General features: G+C 44.3%; 1 protein-coding gene and 1 pseudogene across 1 annotated transcript; both read right to left on the minus strand.

Annotated features, from left to right (window-relative positions):
* LOC8058989 lies at positions 8,003 to 12,599 on the minus strand (annotated as a pseudogene).
* LOC110432181 lies at positions 19,181 to 20,689 on the minus strand. The gene is made up of 4 exons (XM_021452132.1): positions 20,611 to 20,689; positions 20,231 to 20,374; positions 19,963 to 20,146; positions 19,181 to 19,876 (listed from the first exon to the last, which is right to left on the minus strand). Exons 2-4 carry the CDS (start codon positions 20,372 to 20,374, stop codon positions 19,422 to 19,424), a joined length of 783 nt encoding a protein of 260 aa, XP_021307807.1. The 5' UTR covers positions 20,611 to 20,689; the 3' UTR covers positions 19,181 to 19,421.

A 20,898-nucleotide genomic window follows, 5' to 3' on the forward strand; every position in this document is an offset into this window, starting at 1 on the left:
GGACTAAGGATGTATTTAGTTTACAATGCTGACGTGGCTGTCCATCTAGCTATTTTCTTGACTGAATATATCTGCAGCATTCTACCATTTATACCATAAATTCTGCGGAGATGTATCTTCTAGTTCTGTGATGGTTCATATGTTCAACATTATCTCTTTGTGCTTCAGTTGCATGTGAAAACTACCTTCATTCAGTCCTCAGGTATACAATAGGTTAGGCAAAATAGCGGCTCATTTTCATTTCATAAAAACATAGTTCTGAGCGTCCTTTTGCTGCACCGAAATGCGTATGCAATTATCAGCTAGTTCGTGAAATGTGATGATGCTTCATATATTTGTACTTTAAAAGTCTGATTTGACTACTTGCTGGTCAGCTCTAAACTTCCAGTGGCCCTATGATGGTACTGCAGATCAACCCAAGCAGGAAGTGCTTGCCACACTACTTATGTAGTGATGGGTAAGTTGCTCCAACCGTCACTTACATTTATTTAGTTCAAAAGGCTTATAAAGTTTGATATACAGCCTTACACGGACGATTAGCACTAAATGGGACAACTTCGGTAAAAGATTTAGTACTATATTATATGAATACTGAAAGTAAAGTTCTTTAGCGAACCAAAGAGTATAGTAACGCAGGGTGCCATATAAAATAATGATTAACATAATTCAAGTGCCCGTCAAAATCACAAATAAATCAAACATATAGTGCTTCGAGTTTTCCACAACACATTTTCTGGAGACTTCGTTTTGTCGCATTTCATATTTCAATATTAGGTCGACATATACACTAGTAGTAGTAACTAAAATCAAAGTAGAGGAACAAGGAAGTGCATGCTCAATTCAAAGCCAAAGCAAATCCTTTATGTAGCTTCGTTGGGCCATCGTTTTTCTCTCAACAAATATTAAAGCCGGCCGTTGCTATCGACTGTGTGCATTTCTTTACTTCCCGGTAGCAAGTTCCTCTCAGCTATACTATAAGTCGAAAGCAGTGTTTATGTGCGCCATGGACTAAGAGCAACTTGAGCAGGACCTCTTACTTAAGTCCCAATAGTTAAATTTGGGTGTCTAGGCCAAAAATATTACTCCAGCAGGCTCCTACTCCAGACCTCATATTTGGTTGGCATCAGTGGCGGACCTAGGATTCCCTCAAGACTAGGGCCAAATTCTCCTAGCGAAAAGTTAAAAACTACTCCCTCCATTCTATTAAAAGTGTCGTTTTAAACTTTTAGAATTCTTATTTGACTGATCCTTTTATTCAAATTTTTTATACAAATAGTAAAATAAATAAATATTATTAAAATATTTTTATTGACAAAACACTTCATAACAAAATAAATAATATTATGTAAAAATTTTAAATAAGAGAACGGTCAAATAAGAAACCTTAAAATAGAAAACGATACTTTCAATGGTTAGAGGGAGTACACCGTAATCTTTATATATGTGTGGTCCTATAGTCTGCGCATAGATGAATCTTAGAATTTTACGCTCATTTCTTTGTCTAAGGATAACCAATACACCATCAGATGAAGCAGTCATCTTGTGGCCATGACGTAGGGATGGATTCATTAGCTAATAGGCGTTGGTTGTCGCCTACTCATAGGACAATGACACAATGAGGCACTACAGGCAATGGGCACCTGCTACGAGCGGCGACGTGAGTGAGCAAGCATCAAAACGAGAGGGTTGAGATTAAGACTAGGACGAAACAATGAGAGAGGCATCAGTTCCTTATCTATTTGGGCTGGTTGCTAGCTTGAAAGTTGTTAGAATGCACTCTGATAAAATAATAATAATAATTTTTTAGAAACAAATGATAACTATTATTAAAGTGTACCTAGATTATATGGATCATGACTAGGGCCTTGGCCCTAGTGGCCTTACGCCTAGATCCGCCAATGGTTGGCATCCAATTCATGGACGAAGCTAGTGGTGAGGCTAGGGGGGCTCTAGCCCCCCCTACCGCTGCTGATTCAGTGGAGCTTCTAGTGTTTTTCTTCTAATTTTAGACACAAATTTATAAAGTAGGGTGGGCTGAGACCTTTATTTTTAGATATATTTTGTGAATTAATATATGACTACTTCAAGCTAATATATTTTTTCTATTGTGAGAGGTTATAGTAAAATTAGGTCGATGTAGCAATTTTGTTCAGCCCCTCCTACAATTTTTTCTGGCTTCATCCCTGATCCAATTAGTTCCTCCCCTAGGCCCCATTTTCGTTGGCCCACTAGGATAGCTCCATCCTCTATCGCGTGTCCTAGCCACATCGCACGTGCTCTCTCTCTCTCTCTCTCTCTCTCTCTCTCTCTCTCTCTCTCTCTCTCTTCTCCTGCATAACAGTGAGCTCCAGTGGTACCCTCCCCTCTAGCCACGCGACAACAATCTCCAATGGTGTCCTACTCTTTGCTGGCGCGCTGCTCCAACTCACGGGCCTAGTCCGCCATGCAGGCGCTGCTCCAGCGTGCTCGCATGGAACCAACACAGATCCTGTCATCCCTCTCATCCCCTCCTTTCCTGGCGACTGTCCCCATCGACAGTGCTTGCAGCGACCACGGGGTGCAGGGCCCGCGTGGGCGCGACACTCGAAGGTGCGGCCTGCCATGGATCCCGTCTCCCCTCCTCTCCCCTCCCCTCCCCTCCCAGCGCTTCACCCAGCAACCCTACACTCCGGCAATGACCGCAGCGACCGTGGTGGTGCAAGGCCCTGCACGTGCACAACACCCTACGGTCACCGGCTTGATCCTCCAATTGCGTCCTTGTCCAAAGGAGAAGAACGAGGAAGAAGAAAGACACAATGACAAGTGGGTCTCATCTGTCATTCTCTACCGGAATAGGTTTGGAGACCCAAATTTGGGTTCTATTGTTGGAGTTGAAGAAAAAAATGAGCCCTAAGAAGTAGGAAGAGCACCCAAATTTAAAATAAGGGGTCTTGTTTTCGGAGCTACCGCTGGAGTTGCTCTAAGAAAATTAAGAAAATAGGCCTGCACCACTCCAGTCTTGGGGGCACGACTCTGACTTGGGTAGCGACTCCAACACACTGCCTCCCCCACTCTATCGTCTTTGTCTCACCTTACTATCGCTTGAGCAGGCCGTCGAAGGCCTGTGAGGATATCAAACATAGACAAAGCTAGCTAGGTAGACATGTGGTCTATAGACCATTCTAAAATTTAGCTCAAAATCAAACTATGATAGACGAGCTCTTTGAAATTATAAAATTTGCACATGAACAATTTTATAATGTGGCTTTACATTTAAGGTGGACCATCCCTTGCTCTAGATCCTATAGCTACACTACTGTTGGCAAAGGCATAGCTACTCACTCCTTCTCCCATGCATGTGGTCTCCAGCAATCGGGAAGGTGGCAACGATGTGGCGGGCCAGATTCTTATCATGGGATGGTGGATCTAGTGAATCGGCACTCATATCTTTCAGTTTTGGAGTAGACGTGCACCCACTTGGTGGCAATACACGAAATAAATTTTGGCGTCTCCAGTGGTTGATGTGAGGAGATGAGACCCTCGTGTGTTCTCCTTTGAGTTGACAAGAGCAAGGTGTGGATTCCATGAGTTGTTTTCCTAGTTTTCTTAGGGTGTGGTGCTACAATAACACTGTTGTGAAGAGTCACATACAGCATACAGCATGGCTTTCTCTGTGTGTTTCAGTTTACTTCATTCAGATTTTTTTTACAATAAAGAGTTTCGACTGAAGCCTTTGCTGACCACTTGCACTAACCTTGAGAAGGACATCGACTTAGTGTCATGGTGGTGTCGGCCTTGCATAGCGGTGGCTATTTCAGCATGCATATAGACATTTTGGCGTTGGTGTCGCTAGGATATGGACCGAAGGATGATGGAATGTAAAAATCTATACATACAGTAGCAGGTTATATTACTAACTTGCTCTAGGACGTCCACAATAGCAATTTACAAATAGTTAGCTAGGTGAAATATAAAAATAATAAAAAAATAAGTATTGTAGTGGAGAATTATGTGAGCTATGAGAGAGATATTTCTAAGAGATCGAATTAGACTAGCTATTTGGGAGTCGTTATATATTTGATCTCTCTTTAATAGCTAAGAAAATTCTTAGACTAGTAGTTATTTGGAAATCATTGGGAATGTCCTAGGAGCCTAGGGATCTAAACCTATACTGTCTGCCATGCTCGATGAAGGTATCCTGCACATCCAAAGTCCGAAACTGGCCACTTTAGGCCGTCCCTAGTTATTAGGTCATTTTCAATGGAAGTTTTAGTCCAGTCTCAATGGAATTTCATTAGAGTTTCATGCACATTAAATATACTGATGTAGCACTATATTAATAAAGAGAGAGATAATAAGAATTTTATGTGAGTAGAGAGAGTTTCATCCCCATGAAACTCCTATGCACTATTTCCAAAATATTGATGTGTTGGAAAATGTGTCATGAAACTCCCATTGAGGATGGCCTTATGATCTAGTTTCCAACATATTTATATTTTGAAAATAGTGCATAAGAGTTTTACGAGGATGAAACTCTCTCTACTCACATGAAACTCTTATCATCTCTTTCTTCACTAATATAGTGTCACGTCACCATATTTAATGTGTATGAAACTCTAATAAAACACCATTGAGACTAGCCTGACATGGATAGTGAAAAGGTAGGAGAGAGAATATGCACTAATAACGAACAAATAGTTGATCTATTTCATGCAATTCAAGAATCTATAAGAACATATGGGTTCAATAGTCCATAGAAAAATGAGATTATATAAAATAGTCTTTGTTTTTGTCTCTCACCTCCGCATCAGCTAGCTACTTTCTCTGTCCCTTTAAAAAAGTCATTCAGGGATTCAAATGTTGTCCTAAAAAAACGTCATTGGGTTGTGTTACAGGTCCTAGACACAAAGTATCATACGAGCAGTAGTCTATGTCCACTGACAAGCGGCCAGCTCCCAGCCTATCCCTTGGCTCCTGCCATTCAAATCCTAGTGTTGCTTGTACTACTAGTACTACTTTTTACCGGCTATAATCATGGATAGTAGGGGTATGCAGGTACTTTGCCATCTTCCTTAGTACAAGAGCTTTGCTCCCAAATAACCATATTTATAGGACAAAGGGAGTACATAGCTAGCACGGGGCGGTGCTTCCACCAGTAATGGTCGATGACCTTGCTGGCTATTTCTTCGAATCGGACGACTTCTCAGACAATTGAGCATCTTATGTGATCTACTAGTTGATTATTATTAGTATACCTTGCTCAGGTTCCATTTTCCCTAGTCCTTGTTTAGTTCCTCAAAAATTTTGCAAAATTTTTCAGATTCCTCGTCACATCGAGTCTTTAGACATATGCATGGAATATTAAATATAGATAAAAATAAAAACTAATTACACAGTTTGGTCGGAATTGACGAGACGAATCTTTTAAGCCTAGTTAGCTTATAATTTGACAATATTTGTCAAATACAAACGAAAGTGCTATTATTCCTATTTTGCAAAAAAATTTGAAAGTAAACAAGGCCTAGCTAGTGAGAGTGCTGTTCTTGATTATCTACTATATGGATATGACTTAAGTTATCTATCTGCATCAGGATGATGTCAGACTTTTAGTTAATATTACCTGTAGCATTGCCATCCATGGCATGGTAAGCAGTGCAATCTTGTCCGCTGCAGTTCAAAAATGTTGCTCTTTTTATTATGTTTCCTCTTATTTTGTAATTTTCTTTGCATCCGCTATGCACGGTACGGCATGACGACAAGGTCTTTGTACTTTACGATGGGCAATATTTCTTGAGTTTAAAATGTTGGTCGAGCACTAATAGTGAAGCATGGATTCCGATTGTCACTTGTACGGCTAGATAGCTGGATTGGAGGGGTCTCTATCAGGGCCATGGCGCCGACGCTGATGAATTTCGTTCCCAAGTGCATCGCCAATCGACTGACAGTTGCGGAGGCCATGCCCGGACACCACTGGATACAGACCATCTCTGGCGGGATCACCGTCCCAGCAGCAGAAGAATATCTGCGGGTCTGGCACGCCACCCGCGACGTCGAGCTCAACAATGACCCGGACCTCCTGGTATGGCGATGGAGTCCAGACGGGAGCTTCTCCGTCAGGTCAGCATATCAGGCGCTGCACATCGGCTCACACCCCATCCCGGGCTGCGTGCGTGTCTGGGAAGTGTGGGCGCCGCTTCGCGTCAAGCTATTCCTCTGGCTGACCTTGCGCAGACGCCACTGGACAGCGGATAGACGCCGTCGCCACGGACTCGAAGCTCATGACGCCTGCTTCCTGTGTGACCAGCAGGCAGAAACGATTGATCACATCATTGTCCAATGTCCCTTCGCGCGACAGCTTTGGGTCGAAGCAGCGGCGGCTCTGGGAGGTCAGGTACAGCAACAGCCAGATGGGACCATGGTCGAGTGGTGGGGAACTTGGCGGGTGCTATGGCCGACGGCCTACGTCAAGGGAGCGGACACCATGTTTGCGCTAATAGCATGGGAGCTCTGGAAGGAACGCAACGCGAGGTGTTTCCGCGGAGCAACGACTCAGCTAGACGCGCTCAAGGCACTGATTAAGCATCAAGCGGAGCTTTGGATCACGGCCGGCGCTAAGCACTTAGGGAGGTTCCTACGGCGAGTAATAGCCTAAGTCTTTGTAAGGGGGGGACAGGGCGTGCTCTTGTTCAAACCGCCCACTTGTACTTCAACTGCTTTCTCCTTAATGAAAATACGCGCAAGCCTTTTGCGTGATTGAGAAATAAATAATTAGGCGGGAGCACTATCGTCATACTTCAGACACTCAACATATTGCAGTCGCCAAAGTTTGAGGCCGCTTGATTGACCGGTGATAAAGGGAGATGAATTTGGGAGGACTGCTCCCTCCCGCGTGTGCTCGAACATCGTGTGCGCGCAATTAGCTTGTCTAATTTTCATTGTTTTTCTCTATTAGAAGCTTTTTAGTGGTGAAATTTTTATTGCAGTGTAAAATTAAAATGAGTAACTTACTAAATTTTGTAGGATTTTACTGAGCACATCATTTTCTACAAAAATGCACTAGAGGTTCCACAAAATAAAATATACTGTACATGGAACATTCAAATTGTAACATGTGTTTGGTCAATTCTATGCTATATTTCTAGTCGAAAGGAGCCTAACAAATTTGAATCATGATTTTCTGATTTGATAAGAAAAAAAAGAAGCTAATAAACAATTTTATGTTGGGAACCCTGAACATTTATGTAAAATCATTTGAACAACTTTTACTATTTATTTCTCTTATATTACATTTTTCACTTGGATCCATTTACTTCGTATTCTTGTCATTAGCTCCTTGCTAAAATAAACCAAAATGAACATGGGTGCCGGATGCAGCGCCGTTGCCGCGCCGATCACCTTCATTCTCGTGTGCCAACAAACGACGAGCTATGGCCAGCCGCAGCTGCTATGGCGGGACGCAGCGCAGCGCCGCGCCTCTCGTCCTCACCTTCCCGTGCTGGTACGCATCGGACTCCGATGCACGCGCGCATAGCGGACCGTTGGTGAAGGTGCTCTGAGTCGATAGCTCTTCTACAACGTGAGACGATGTCGTCAATAAACGTTGGAGCACGAGCCAGCATCACCATCCTTTCGTGAAGCGACGAGAGGCTGCTGTCTCTAAGCTTTGGCAGAGGGTTTCGTGAAAAAAAAAAAACAACGCATATACAGACGAGATGAAAAGACTCGTTGTTCATGCTCTAATAACGCACTGGGCAGTCTAGCCCATATAACCGTGCCCCGATCTCCTCAGAGTCCTCTCCATGACCTCCAGCCCCACCACAATCGCGAGCTCGACCACTTGGAGTAGCTGAGTTGTTGACGCTCAAATTTGGCTGTTTAGATCAAAAAAGTTTTTAGATTTTGACACTGTAGCACTTTCATTTTTACTTGACAAACATTGTCCAATTATAGAGTAACTAGGCTTAAAAGATTCGTTTCGCGATTTACAGTCAAACTGTACAATTAGTTGATTTGATATGACGGGAAATCTTAAAAAGTTTTTAGTTTTTGAGGTCAGACGTAAGTTTGCATTTAACGTGGACACACGAACACGAGTGTGCACGAGCATTTTTTTTTTCTAAATAAAAACATGTTCTATACCACCCAACGATGCCCATGATTATTCGTGCTCTGATCACTAGGAATCCTTCTCGATCGTACAGTCTGATCACCGGTAGTACGCTACGCCCTGTCCAGCAGAGCCACCGGCCTGAGCTCTCCACCGTGGAGGAAGCTGGAGTACCACCGCGCTGAATGCCTCTGGTACCTAGTTCTCGCCGACGAGCTGAAGTCAACACCGTAGAGGCCGAACCGGAGGCGGTAACCGAACAAGAACTCGAACATGTCCAGGAACGACCAGACGAAGTAGCCACGCACGTTTGATCCGTCCCTGGGTGCAGAAAGTAGAGTTGGTTATATTTCAGACGACCAAGGATGCCAACCTTTTTCAGAAATTGCCTGCCTGACACAATTGTGACGAAAACTTCAAAAAAAAAAAAAAAAAAAGAATCCCGAATGCAGAGTTGACTGAATGAATAGTATTTCTAGTTTGGTACCTGATGGATTCAAGAGTGGCTTCGATGTAATCCTGCAAGAACTGCGACCTGAACTCGTCGTCGTAGCTGTTTCCACCTGAAGGATCAGGTCGGTCGGCAGCTCCTGATAGGAACAAGGGAAATGCACAAGATGAATACAATACCTCATGATGTGCATCTGCTGCGAAACGTTGTTCATTTCTTGTGAGGGAGATTCATTACAGAATTGTGGCCAAGTTACCATTTTCATGAATCATGACTGGTGGGTTCTTGTATTTCACTCGAATATGCCTCAGCAATTTCTTCAGAGCCCAGGGTTTCGATGTCTTGAAATCGATCGTCAAACTGTTCAACCTGATCGGGAACTGATTGCCTGGCATCAAGAATCCTACTGCAAAAGTTCAGTTCATCCATGATTCTGGCCTACTGTAGTTAAGTACTTCGAAGCATTATAAAAATTTTATAAGGTCTTTGGGTTCTTACTATCAAATTTCACAGCTGCATCACCCATGTAATCTCTCAGTTTCTGTTTCAGCCGATTAAGATCGGCTCTCACATGGACGACAATGTAGTGGTTAAATCCAACGAAATCGAATGAGCCCTTTACTTTTTTCCTTTCTTCATCAGTGAAAGATGGCAGCCTTGGCCCGACATTCTTCTGCATCACTGGAGGGTAGTCACCGTAGACTATAGGATGCATGAACCTAAATCATAAACAGACATTTCACATGCAGTTACACAGTAAGTTGTCTGCCTGAAACCTGAGAATAATAATGCAACGTAACTAACCATCCAATGTGGAATTCCTTCATCCTTTCAGCTGCTGCTGCATCATCCGGAGTTTGTGTTGCGGGCTCAAACTACCAAGCAAGCAAAGTCAGTCCAATTTGTCCTCCTTGCTCTGCCTGGTAAGCAAGCAAAATGTCATATCTGTGAGAATGACTCATCCAGCAATGTCAGGTTTGATTTGAAAAGAGATGGTAACATATCAAACCTGGTACTTCTCTCTATACAATGACACTGCTGAGGCATGTGCAAGCAAGAGGTGGTGGGCAGCTATGTATGGCTCTGTGGTGGAGTTGCCACCGTTGCAAGGGAAGCCGAATGGCGATGAACACCGCCGTGGCGGCAGAATTCCTTCATCGTATCCACCAACCGTTTCAATGTTAGGCTCATTAACAGTGGTCCAGTACTTCACCCTGTTGCCAAAGTTCTTAAAGCATACATCTGCATACGCAGTGAAGTCCTCTCTACACAAAGGCACAAAATGCAAAAAGTAGTAAATAACCCTTCATCTCTTTGTTCATGTGGTTGCAGTAAGGTTAAGGGTTCGGAGATCATGTACATGAATTTACGACTAATCAGCCCATTGTATTCATCTTGAAGTGCCTGAGGAAAATCGAAATGATATATCGTTACATGAGGTTGTATTCCTACATTAACAGCAAAAATAAAAGATGCATCATACATAATTGCACAGTTGGAGACTCAAAGTACCAAATATGATTGACAAAAAATTCAAAGAAAAGATCAAATACCATAGCTCAGAAGTTCATCTATCAGATTGTTGTAGTACTCCAATCCCTTTGGATTTACAGCTCCCCGACCATCTAAGCAGAGTAAAAATGTTATATAAAAAATCAGTAGAGTCGAACCTACAATTGAATTCTGAAACTCACTAACGGACTTTTTGTTCAGTTCAGTTTATACTCTGTCTAAGGTGTTACCGGGAATAAGTCGAGGCCAGGCAATCGACATTCTGTATGCATCGACACCTAATCCATGCAAAAGCTTTACATCTTCCTGTTATAACATGTAAAATAACAAATTGTTGTGAGATTGAAACCATGATCTTCATCTGAAAAAATTAATTAGCAATTTTTTTGCTCAAAACCTTGCCTTGTACTTGTGATACTGATCTGCTGTTACATCGCCTGTAGCATTGTCAGAAGAATGGCCTGTGGTATTTAAGTAGCACCTTCAGAATTATGAAGCTGAAATACACTAGGATTAATTACTAATCAGCATTAATGGGATCATAACCTTCATGTGTGAATGTGTCCCAGATGCTAGCATTTCTTCCATCCTCAGCAAATGCACCTTCAACCTGCACAAGTCAACAGATGCTCGTCTAGTCATCTCAGCAAATAACCAAATTTTGGGGAATTTACATTTTGTATGAAGTGACAGTTAATTTTTGCGCCCTGATTATACTACTCTTCCAGCCTTTGAACATCTAAATATCTAATGTACTGTAGTTTTCTCACAGAAAATAGAAGGGATCGTCTCAAGAACATGAACAATCCAATTGCAGAGGAAAAACATTACAATATCAAACACTGTATTTAATTGTAAAATGATTCAACTTTGAAGAGTAAAAAGTGTAACCCCGGCCCCACTTTTCCAGCACCAGAATTTCAAACAGCATGAGACTTTATTGCAACGAACAGGGGGATTAAGATAGATCCACAAAATTAAAATGTCAGACAGCGATGTATAGTTAGGGCAAGACTAACTAGCAACACATAGCCATCTAGTTGAACAAAGGCAAGGAAGTGGCACATTATTTTTCTGAGGAAACTGGAGGGGACAGAGTCCCTACAGGAAATTTATTGAAGTGAAAGAGGAGTTCACTAGTACACAACAACAAGATTGTTTGTGAAGTAGATTACTAGAGCAAGAGGGGCGAAAGAAAAGCAATATACACATGTTTCTGTCAGCACGAAGATGATGAACTCATGTGGTTGCTTCAGAGATGACACCGCACGATATAGGAATTCAGCTTCAAAACCTTCAGTCGGTCGGTTACTCCACCTCCTGGGTTTCCGTTGACGAATTTCCGGCCTTCCTAGCGCTCGCATGCTGGGAAATTTGGAAAGTCAGAAACGCTAAGGTTTTCAGGCAAGAAAGTGTCTCAGCGGTCCAACTTCTCAACCGCTGCAAATCCTCTGCTCAGCTATGGAGTCATAGATTCTCAGCCAAGAAAAGACACATATCCCAGTCTTGGTGCAGCTTTTTTGAAATGGCTAGTTCAGGCCAACGATAGATAGATTGTTTAGAATGTGTTGTGTTGTGGTTTTCACAAACACCCCCCCCCCCCCATATCACCATCTAGGTGATCTGTAATCTGAAAACGTGTATTACTTCACGGGCCGTTTTGAGGCCAATGAAATAAAATCAGGTGGGGAACGTCTCTCCCCCGTTGCTTGTCAAAAAACAAATTCAAAATGAGGCGGGTCTCCAGAATCTCGTGTGATCGCTTCAGAAATTTCAGGTCCATGACTTTTTGTTCCTTACTTTATGTTACATCTGATAGCTTCTTCACTTGGAATTATTGAGTTGCATTTATTTTTAGGAAAAGCGTACTCAGGTACTTTATGAGAAGAGAAAATGACTAGACGAATCCAAGGCACAGTAGCTTGGAAGAAAAAAGGTGAAAGAGACTGATTTACTAGAAAAAAAAAATCTTATGAAGCAAAATTCTTGTTCATCAAAATTACTTTGGAGGAAATTTCACTATGATGGATACACTCAAATCTGTTCGACTCTCCAGCCGCTAAGTATTTAGATTCGTCATACTCAACGAAAGTAGTTTCTTCATCATCAGAAACAATCTTTTATATGTACAAGAAAAATTAATGGCCAAGAAGGGTGTCCATTAAAATTTTTTTATGTGTATAAATTGGAGTATTGGACCGGACGGAATGGCTTCGTCGTGTAGTTTTCTAAACACACATTCACCTTTCGCCATGGGAAACATGCATGCATACCTGGTAGGCGGAGGAGCCCGCGCCGAAGACAAACCCCGCTGGGAAGTCACTACGGGTTATCGAGGCCGCCGGCGCCGCCGCCAGCACACCGGCCAGGAGGAAGAGGAGGGCAGCATCATAGGAATGCGTCGTCTTCGCCGCCATCGTACGTGTTCAGTGATCCAGCGCGCCGACCTCCGCGGCGCGGGTCTCTCTTGGCTCTTCAGCCGGCCGACCGCGCGCGCGACAACGTTGCCGTCCGCGTGACCAGTGATCGAGTGGCGCTGGCGCATATGGTGAGCGCGACACCCCCTCCCAGCCTCCATGGGCTCCAGCATGCATGCGTACGTGGAGCGCGGGCGGCCGAGCGCACGACATAGGCAGCAGCTGCAGTGAAATTTTTCCATTTTGGTCTTTTTTTGAAATTTTTTCTACAAATGTACCCCTCGCGAAACATTTTCTAAAAATAGACCATTTTTCGGCGTGATGGGACACGACGCCGAAGCTAGGCACATAAGCGCGCTGTCAGATGACGCCGACCTTATGCCACGTCAGCGACGACTCTGGTCGCCATGCACCATGGCCCACACACGCCGGCGATAAGTGACCGTACGCCTTGTTTGAAAGTTCGGCGTTTAATCAGATGACGCCGAGGTTTCGTCGAACAGCCCGCCACGGCCCACGTAGGCGGAGGGCCCAAAAGCTCGGCGTTCAGTCCTTTAACGCCGAGCCCAATACTTCGGCGCTGGCCGACTCAACGCCGAACTTCGGGTCTATAACCCGTCGCGCGCCCCCCTTCTTCCTCCTCCCTCCATTCTTTCCCCGCCGCCTCCCTCTGTTCTCTCTCAAACCCGAGCGCCCTATGAACCCTAGGACCTGAAACTCGCCCTAGGAGGCCAGATCTCCCCCATTGGCGCGTGCCCAAGGTAATACTTCTTCCCCTCTTCCATTCTATCCAGCTATATTTAGTTGCATTGGTTATTTAGTTGATGAACCCTAGAATGTTGGTTTTAGGGTTTGTTTTTGTCATGTAGGTGTGCAATGTATGATTTTGACTAATTGGTTCACGTTATTTGTACCATAGTTGCTTGACAGTGAATATGTATTGCTTCACATTGTGTTGTGGTTAGGTTTTTATGTAGTATTGGTAATTGATAAATTTTCATGTTATGTGTAATAATGACTGTGGTAGTTCATGGTTTGTATAAGTTTTGTTGGGACATTTCTGTGAACGATTTATATAGTGTTGTGGATTAGTAATTATGGAAATTGAAATTTTACATTCTTATGTTGGTTAAAAAAATATATTTTGTTATGTGACAACAAATGTTGTGTGTTGGCTGTAGATGGATAGATTAGTGAGGTTGCATCATGGAGGCTGTGTTGTTAGGACAAGAGATGATAGTTTGCAATTTGAAGATATGAGTGAGGAGCTGCTTATTTTTTCTGAGTCACCCTCTTTGTCCCAGTTAGTGGAGGCATTGAAAGAAAGGTTACGATGGAATGTCGTAGATATGCATGTTCAGTTAGAAGGGGTGATAGATGTGGGTTCGTCCAATGGTCCAAGGATCAAGCGTTTGCTCAAAATTAGTACTGAGGCTGAATGGAATAATTATAAGGCAGTTGTATTGTCCTCTGAAGTTCGTTCCTTGGATTTAGTGGTTAGTAAGGAGTCCGGTGTAGGAAATGACCACAATGAAGCATGCCCAACCTCCCCCGCTCGCATAGGTAATGGTCTTTCATTTGAAGAAGAATTAGTTCTCACACAACCCGTGTACGGTGGTGGTGACGGTTTAGTATCACCCGACAAAGATGGCTACGGTGATTGTGAAGGGTTAGGATTGCCCGAGCATGGTCAAGGGTGGTTTGAGGCCGATGAAGATGATAATGAGAACACGCCCGCTGATTGTGAGTTAGACGTAGATAGTGATGACGAGGATGTGTCTTATGCACCCGGTGATGTTGAAGAAGGTGTAGACGATGCGAGCGGAGATGAATCCATTGAGGATGAACTTAGTGACGAAGATGATCTTAGTGGTGAAGAAGATTTTGGTGATGCTACGGCTACAAATCGGGTTCATATCGATGTAGCCGGAGATGATGAAATATTTGTTGATGAGATGGCTGAAGACTCTGATGATGATCGTCATGTTCGTCGGCTGAATGCTAGGGAATTAGATATATTGAGGAGGGTATTGCCTGGGAGAGATCCAGTAGTTGGTGATTTCGAGGACCTTAGCCATGGTCATACGGCAGTAGCTGATGGAGGGCAAAGTGATACAGTCCCTGATGTTAGTGGTTGTCTCATCATACGGAAGGGTCTATTATTTGGTACCATGGATGAGTTAAAAACCTGGTTGCAAGAGTACTCCATTCTCCACCACCGTACTTTTAGGGTCATTAATTCCTTCAAGGAAAAGAGGTACACTGTTGCTTGTGAAGAACATTTGTGTGGTTGGAGAGTTTGTGCTAGAAAGACAAAGGCCGGAAAATGGAAGATTACCTCAGTGAAACAACCACATGTTTGTGCCACTGCTGAGGCAGAGGATAGCCATTTGCAGCTTAATTCTAGGTTCATTGCAAGACAATTATGCCCCATAGTGAAGCATATGCCAACCATTACGGTGTCTGCGTTAGTTGAGACAATATTCCAACTTTACAATTACTATGTGAAGTATGGGAAAGCATGGAGGGCAAAGCAACGTGCACTTGAAATAATCTTTGCAAATTGGGAAGAAGCATATGAGCGCTTACCCGTAATGTTGAATGCAATGAGAGCTGTCAATCCAGGTATGCACTTTGAGTATTTACCTAAAGAAGGTGAAACAAGGAATGGGAGCCTGATTTTTGGTAGGGCCTTTTGGGTGTTCGGGCAGAGCATCGAAGCATTTAAGCATTGCAGACCTGTTGTCTCAATTGATGGGACATTTCTTACAGGGAAATTTGAAGGCACAATGCTTATTTGTATTGGGACAGATGCAGAAGACCAGCTTGTCCCTTTGGCCTTTGCGATTGTTCGGAAGGAGGACACAGATAGTTGGTGTTGGTTCCTGAGACTAGTTAGAAAACATGTCATTGGAGTGGGGCGTGACGTTTGTGTCATATCAGATAGGCATGCCGGCATTATGAATGTTGTAGAAGAAGAAATGCCTGGTTATGGCCAAATACATCACCGGTGGTGCACGAGACATCTTGCTCAGAATCTTATAAGGCGTGATCACACAAAAGACAACTTCAAGTTATTTGAGGAGGTTTGCAGACAACGAGAGGTTAAGTTATTCAATGCGAAGCTGGAAGCACTTAAGTTAGCTACAAATGTTGATGGGAGACAATTTTTGAGTGACTTGATATCGTCGAAGGAGAAGTGGACACTTGCGTATGACACCGGAGGTTGGAGATGGGGCTTCATGACTAGTAACATGGCAGAGATGTTTAATAGCCTTCTGAGAGGTTGTCGTGGTCTACCTGTGACTGCTATTGCCTCATTCACCTTCTATAAGTTGAATTCTTGGTTTGTTGCGAGGAAGAAGCATGCACGATCTCTATGGACGGCAGGGAAACCTTGGCCACTTTTAGTATCTCAAGAACTATCTTTCTCAAAAAGGAAGTCCAAGCGACAGAAGGGTACATGTTTCGATCCAATCAATCATGGTTACGAGATTCTAGAGGGTGGTGGAACTAACATCGGTGGTGAGGACCGTGGTGCTAGAAAACATAAAGTAATAATCAATGAGAACAAATGTTCTTGTGAGAAACCGACCATATACCATAGGCCTTGCTCCCACATGATTACAGCTTGTCGTCTTAGACGTGTTGACGCTGAGATCCCTCCCCGTATGGCTGTGGAGTTCTCTTTGAGAAATCTTCTCAGCACTTGGAATCCTCAATTTGAGCCCTTTCTAGACGAGAGCCAATGGCCTGCTTATGATGGCCCGAAGTATGTGGCTGATCTTGGTTTACTATGGAAGAGTAGAGGACCTCGGCGGCGCAAGCGGTTTAGGATGGACATGGACCGAGCAATGAAAGGTAGATCAACCATGAGTAAGGTTGGCACACATTTTATAGAGGACACCCAAAAAAGTCGTTGCTCCAAATGCCATAAGCCCGGGCACAATAGGCGAAGATGTCCTGAATTACTTAGACAACAGGTAGCGTAATAGTATGTAACTATTAATAATTTGTATCGTAATAGTTCTTTGTATCATTACAAACTTGCGAATGTATCATATGTTTTGTTTAATTGATGCCTACTAATTCTATGTAATTTTAAATACTTGCAGGATGGATCGGTACACCCTACTTGATGCAAGGTTCGATGAGCATCATCGGGCTAGGAAAATCGAGAATGGCGAGGTAATCTTACAGGACACATAAAGCAACATGTACATGAGATTGTAGCATTGATTTTAATCTTTTAATCATGTTTAACTATGTCTTCCTTTTGATTGTGCAGGTACTGAACGTACTAAGGCCAATGACACATGAGGCCGCGACCACAATGATTTATGACGACCGGTACACGCCCCTGCTGAAGCGGGCGAACCTTGCTACCGTCGCTCGAGTATGTCGTCGTGGGACACCACCATTCAACCCGGCGGCCCTAACAGCGATGATAGACCGTTGGCGGCCAGAGACACATACCTTTCACCTACCGTGTGGAGAGATGACGGTCACTCTTGAAGATGTACAAATGATCCTTGGAGTAAGAATCCGAGGCATCCCAGTGACAGGAGACACGGAGTCAGAAGGATGGGAGAATCGGGTGAGCCAGTTCTTAGGACGTCCACTACCTGAGCTTGAGGCAGGCAAGAAGAGGCGCACAAGTGGGGTGTCTCTGAGGTGGCTGCGAGAGCAGTTTCACCAGTGCCCTGCCGATGCAGACGACGCGACCATCACCTACTACTGCAGGGCGTACGTGCTACACATGTTCGGTACAGTTCTATTCCCTGATGGCACTGGAGACACAGCGTCGTGGATGTACATCCCGTGCCTTCTAAACTGGGACGACGCCGGCAACAGAAGCTGGGGATCTGCTATACTGGCCTTCCTGTATCGGCAGCTTTGCGAGGCTTGCCGACGTGCAGGAGGATAATACTCTACAATGTCAGGATGCATCACACTACTGCAGGTATAAATGTTAACTTGTGTCACTGAGGCTTGCTGACCCTTTATGTCAATGATTAACATGGAAATTCGTAATTTTTACAGATTTGGATGTGGGAGAGATTTCCAGTTGGGAGACCACACAAGATCCAGCAGCCACGGGCTTGGTTTCCTCAGGGAGACCCAATTGTCGCTCCAACCGTGGCACACATCTACGAGGGAGCCCATGGAACTTACCATGTGTCACGCCACGCGTACATCAGTTTCACAAACGAGCTGGACACCCTACTACCTCACCATGTAAGTTTTGCAAATCTGTAACAACCTTGTTCCTATGTGGGCATGTGTGAACCAAAATTGAAGACTACAGGTTGAATGGCGCCCATATACTCGCCCTCAGATTACAGCCCTCAATTTGAGCACATTATGCACAGTGGACCAGGACCTGTGGACGATGAGGTGTCCTTTAATTTGTTTCTATGCAGTGGAGTATCATCTCCCTCATCGTGTCGCACGTCAGTTTGGTAGGCTGCAGCCTTGTCCACCAGAGGATTTCTCCACTTCTTGGCAACTGCATAAGTAAGTAATTTGCTCTAGTACCACGTTCAATTAAAATGAATGCACTGCTGTAGCGGAAATTGATATTACTTCACGTTGCTAAAAACTTGTAGGTACAGCCGACAAAAGAAGAAAAAGATCACCGATTGGCAGCTGGAGCACCATCGCTACATCGATGAGTGGAACTTGATGGAGCAGAACAACATGCGCATCTTCGCTGTCCATCGTGACAACGCTTTCCGGGAGTACCTTGCATGGCTTGCTGAACGAACAAGGCTTCAATTGAGGCCGGCTTGGACGGAACAAGACATTGCTGACATTGCGAGTGACGAAGAAGGTGACAACCCATATGACATAGCTACCAGAGGTGGCCGACAGGTTGAGATCGCCCCGGCGTTAGCAAGAGCGGTGAGTGTTTTGTATTTGTAACCAATTCAGTTTCTTTACGTCCATACTTGAGGGGGTGTCTAAACAATAATTATTAAACAGGGTACTGAGATCATGAGGACAGTGGCGGAGCAAGGAAGGGCACTTATGATTCCGGTGGGAGATCCCGACGAAGCCAATTTGCTACGCCAACACATTCAGGTAGTCGCCAAATCTAAGTTAACATGGTAGCGTGCCAAATCTAATGTTACCCCAAATTGCAGCGTGCCATGACGCGCCTACGCAAGGTTGCTGCACGGCTCGGTTGTAGACGTGAACCCGATGTCGTAGTCCCACACCAGGTTGGAGCCGGTACCAGCCAAGGAGCAGAAGCTGCATCTTCCCACGGCCCAACTTTGCATGAAGCTGGAGGTTCATCTTCCCATAGAGCAGGAGGTTCATCTTCGCATGGAGCGGGAGCTGCAGGTACGGAAGATGAGGACGACTACTATGATGAGATGGGCATGTCGCAGCTCGACGATGCACCCCAAGCGACTCAGGAAGGTGAACGGCCACATAGGACTATCCGGCCGGTGGACAGGTACACTCCTGGTACCTATGCACTTGGGCGAGGGAAGCAGCGTACATATCACCGCCGTGAGCGTTAAGTGATGAAGTGAACAACTGTTGCAACTTCCCAATATGGTGTATGGACTTGTAAATATTATCTATGCACTTCTAAATACTTATTGTGTATGGAATTGTAAGGACTTGTGTGTATGGACTTCTAAATTATAAATATTATGGTGTTAGTAACGACTATGGCATGTATTGTTTTCATATGTTGCATTTTATCTTCAAAGTGGATGTTGGCAATCTGGTGAAAAGCCTTCGTGCAAAAACCAGTCCAAGTGTTTTAAAATCAACATTTACATGACCTCGGCGTTTAATCTTTTAACGCCGAAACCTGGTCTTCCCTGGAACTGAGGGTTCCGAAGCGCCGATGTGAGAAAGCTCGGCGTTTAGTCCTTTGACGCCGACCCCGGGTTCTCCCTGGAATCGAAAGTCCCGAAGCGCCGAGAAAGCATTACATTCACGATGGTGAAACATAACCAGAAAGAAGATCCTCGTCCGATGACGACGCATCCTCCCTACAAGGAGACGGGTTAATCACTGGGACCGTTTTTTGCGCCGCATACGCCTCCTCCATCGCATCTGCTACTTGCGAATCAAGCTCGTCGTCCATCTCCCCCCAATCCAATACATTTGTTGCCTTTTTTTGATAGTACTCCGCCTCAGCTTTGGCCGCTGCTTGGGAAAAGAGCTCATCGTCTACTTCATCTAGCATGTGATGTTGATTGACAAAATCTCCAGGACCCAAAGAGACACCATGGGGAACATCATCCACAACCTGCTCCACAACAACGGGATCACCAGCAGGACCCGAAGCAAGTTGCTGGGACAACAAGGACCGACCCTCATCCAACTTTCGTTTCCCTCGTCTAGCGTCTGCCAATTGAGCAGCGTGCTGACTTGTGTCCATGTCACCTACACAAGTGTGGTACTATTTAGTAAAAAAAATACTACCAATGATCAATACTCTAATTATACTAATAGGTTAATTCGAATCACACCTTCAGAGGTAGGAGGAAACTTCTCTGGGTTTCGTAGACGGCTTTCACAAATCAAATTAGCCAGCGAACGAGCCTTCTTCTTGCGGGTCATAATATAATGATCCAGCCAATTATCTTTAACCTTCAGCCTAGCCTCCACCTCGTCTTGCTCCCAATATTGCTCCCAATCACATTTCCGAGTACTCTGCAAAAAGATAAAAAAAACTATGGTTCTTGCAACAACATGATACAAATATTTGGTTGTACAAATGGTGAGAATGTCACTTACAATATCACGGTCAACCGTATGACCACAATACAGTCCTACACCAAGCTCCGAGGGAACAAGGCCATATTTTGCCAGCACACCACAAGGGCAGTTCCTTTTTACACGACGACATTGTGGTGCTTCTAGGCATTCTTTTTTTGGCATCTAAATAAATGTGAATTTCAATTACCACACAACAAACACTAATCCACCAATACATAACGAAAACCATAAACGAAACACTATTAATATCCACAACAAACATACATTTGGGTCATAATCATTTCATACAAACATTCCAAACATGGCATCAAGAAAACCATCAATGACAAGTTCCATGAACAAACAACACATGCAACCAAATCCAAACGGATAGAATGAAAGAGGGGAAGGGGGAGCACCTTGGCAAGTCGTCCTAGCCCTCGATCTGGCCTCCCTACAGCTGCATTTAGGATTTAGGGTTCGTGGGCGAAGGGGGAGAGAGAGAAACCTGATGAATAATGGATGGAGGAGGAAGAAGGGAGCCGTGGCTGGTATTTAGGGGGGCCATAGCTCGGCGTTGAGTCCACCAGCGCCGAACTATTGGACTAGGCGCTAATGGATTCAGCGCCGAGCTCGTGGGCCGTGCTAGTCCGTGGGCCGTGACCCCTAAACCTCGGCGTCAAATCACTAAGCGCCGAAATGTGCGG

This window comes from Sorghum bicolor, chromosome 2 (genome assembly GCF_000003195.3).
Source record: "Sorghum bicolor cultivar BTx623 chromosome 2, Sorghum_bicolor_NCBIv3, whole genome shotgun sequence".
NCBI classification, from domain to species: Eukaryota; Viridiplantae; Streptophyta; class Magnoliopsida; order Poales; family Poaceae; genus Sorghum; species Sorghum bicolor.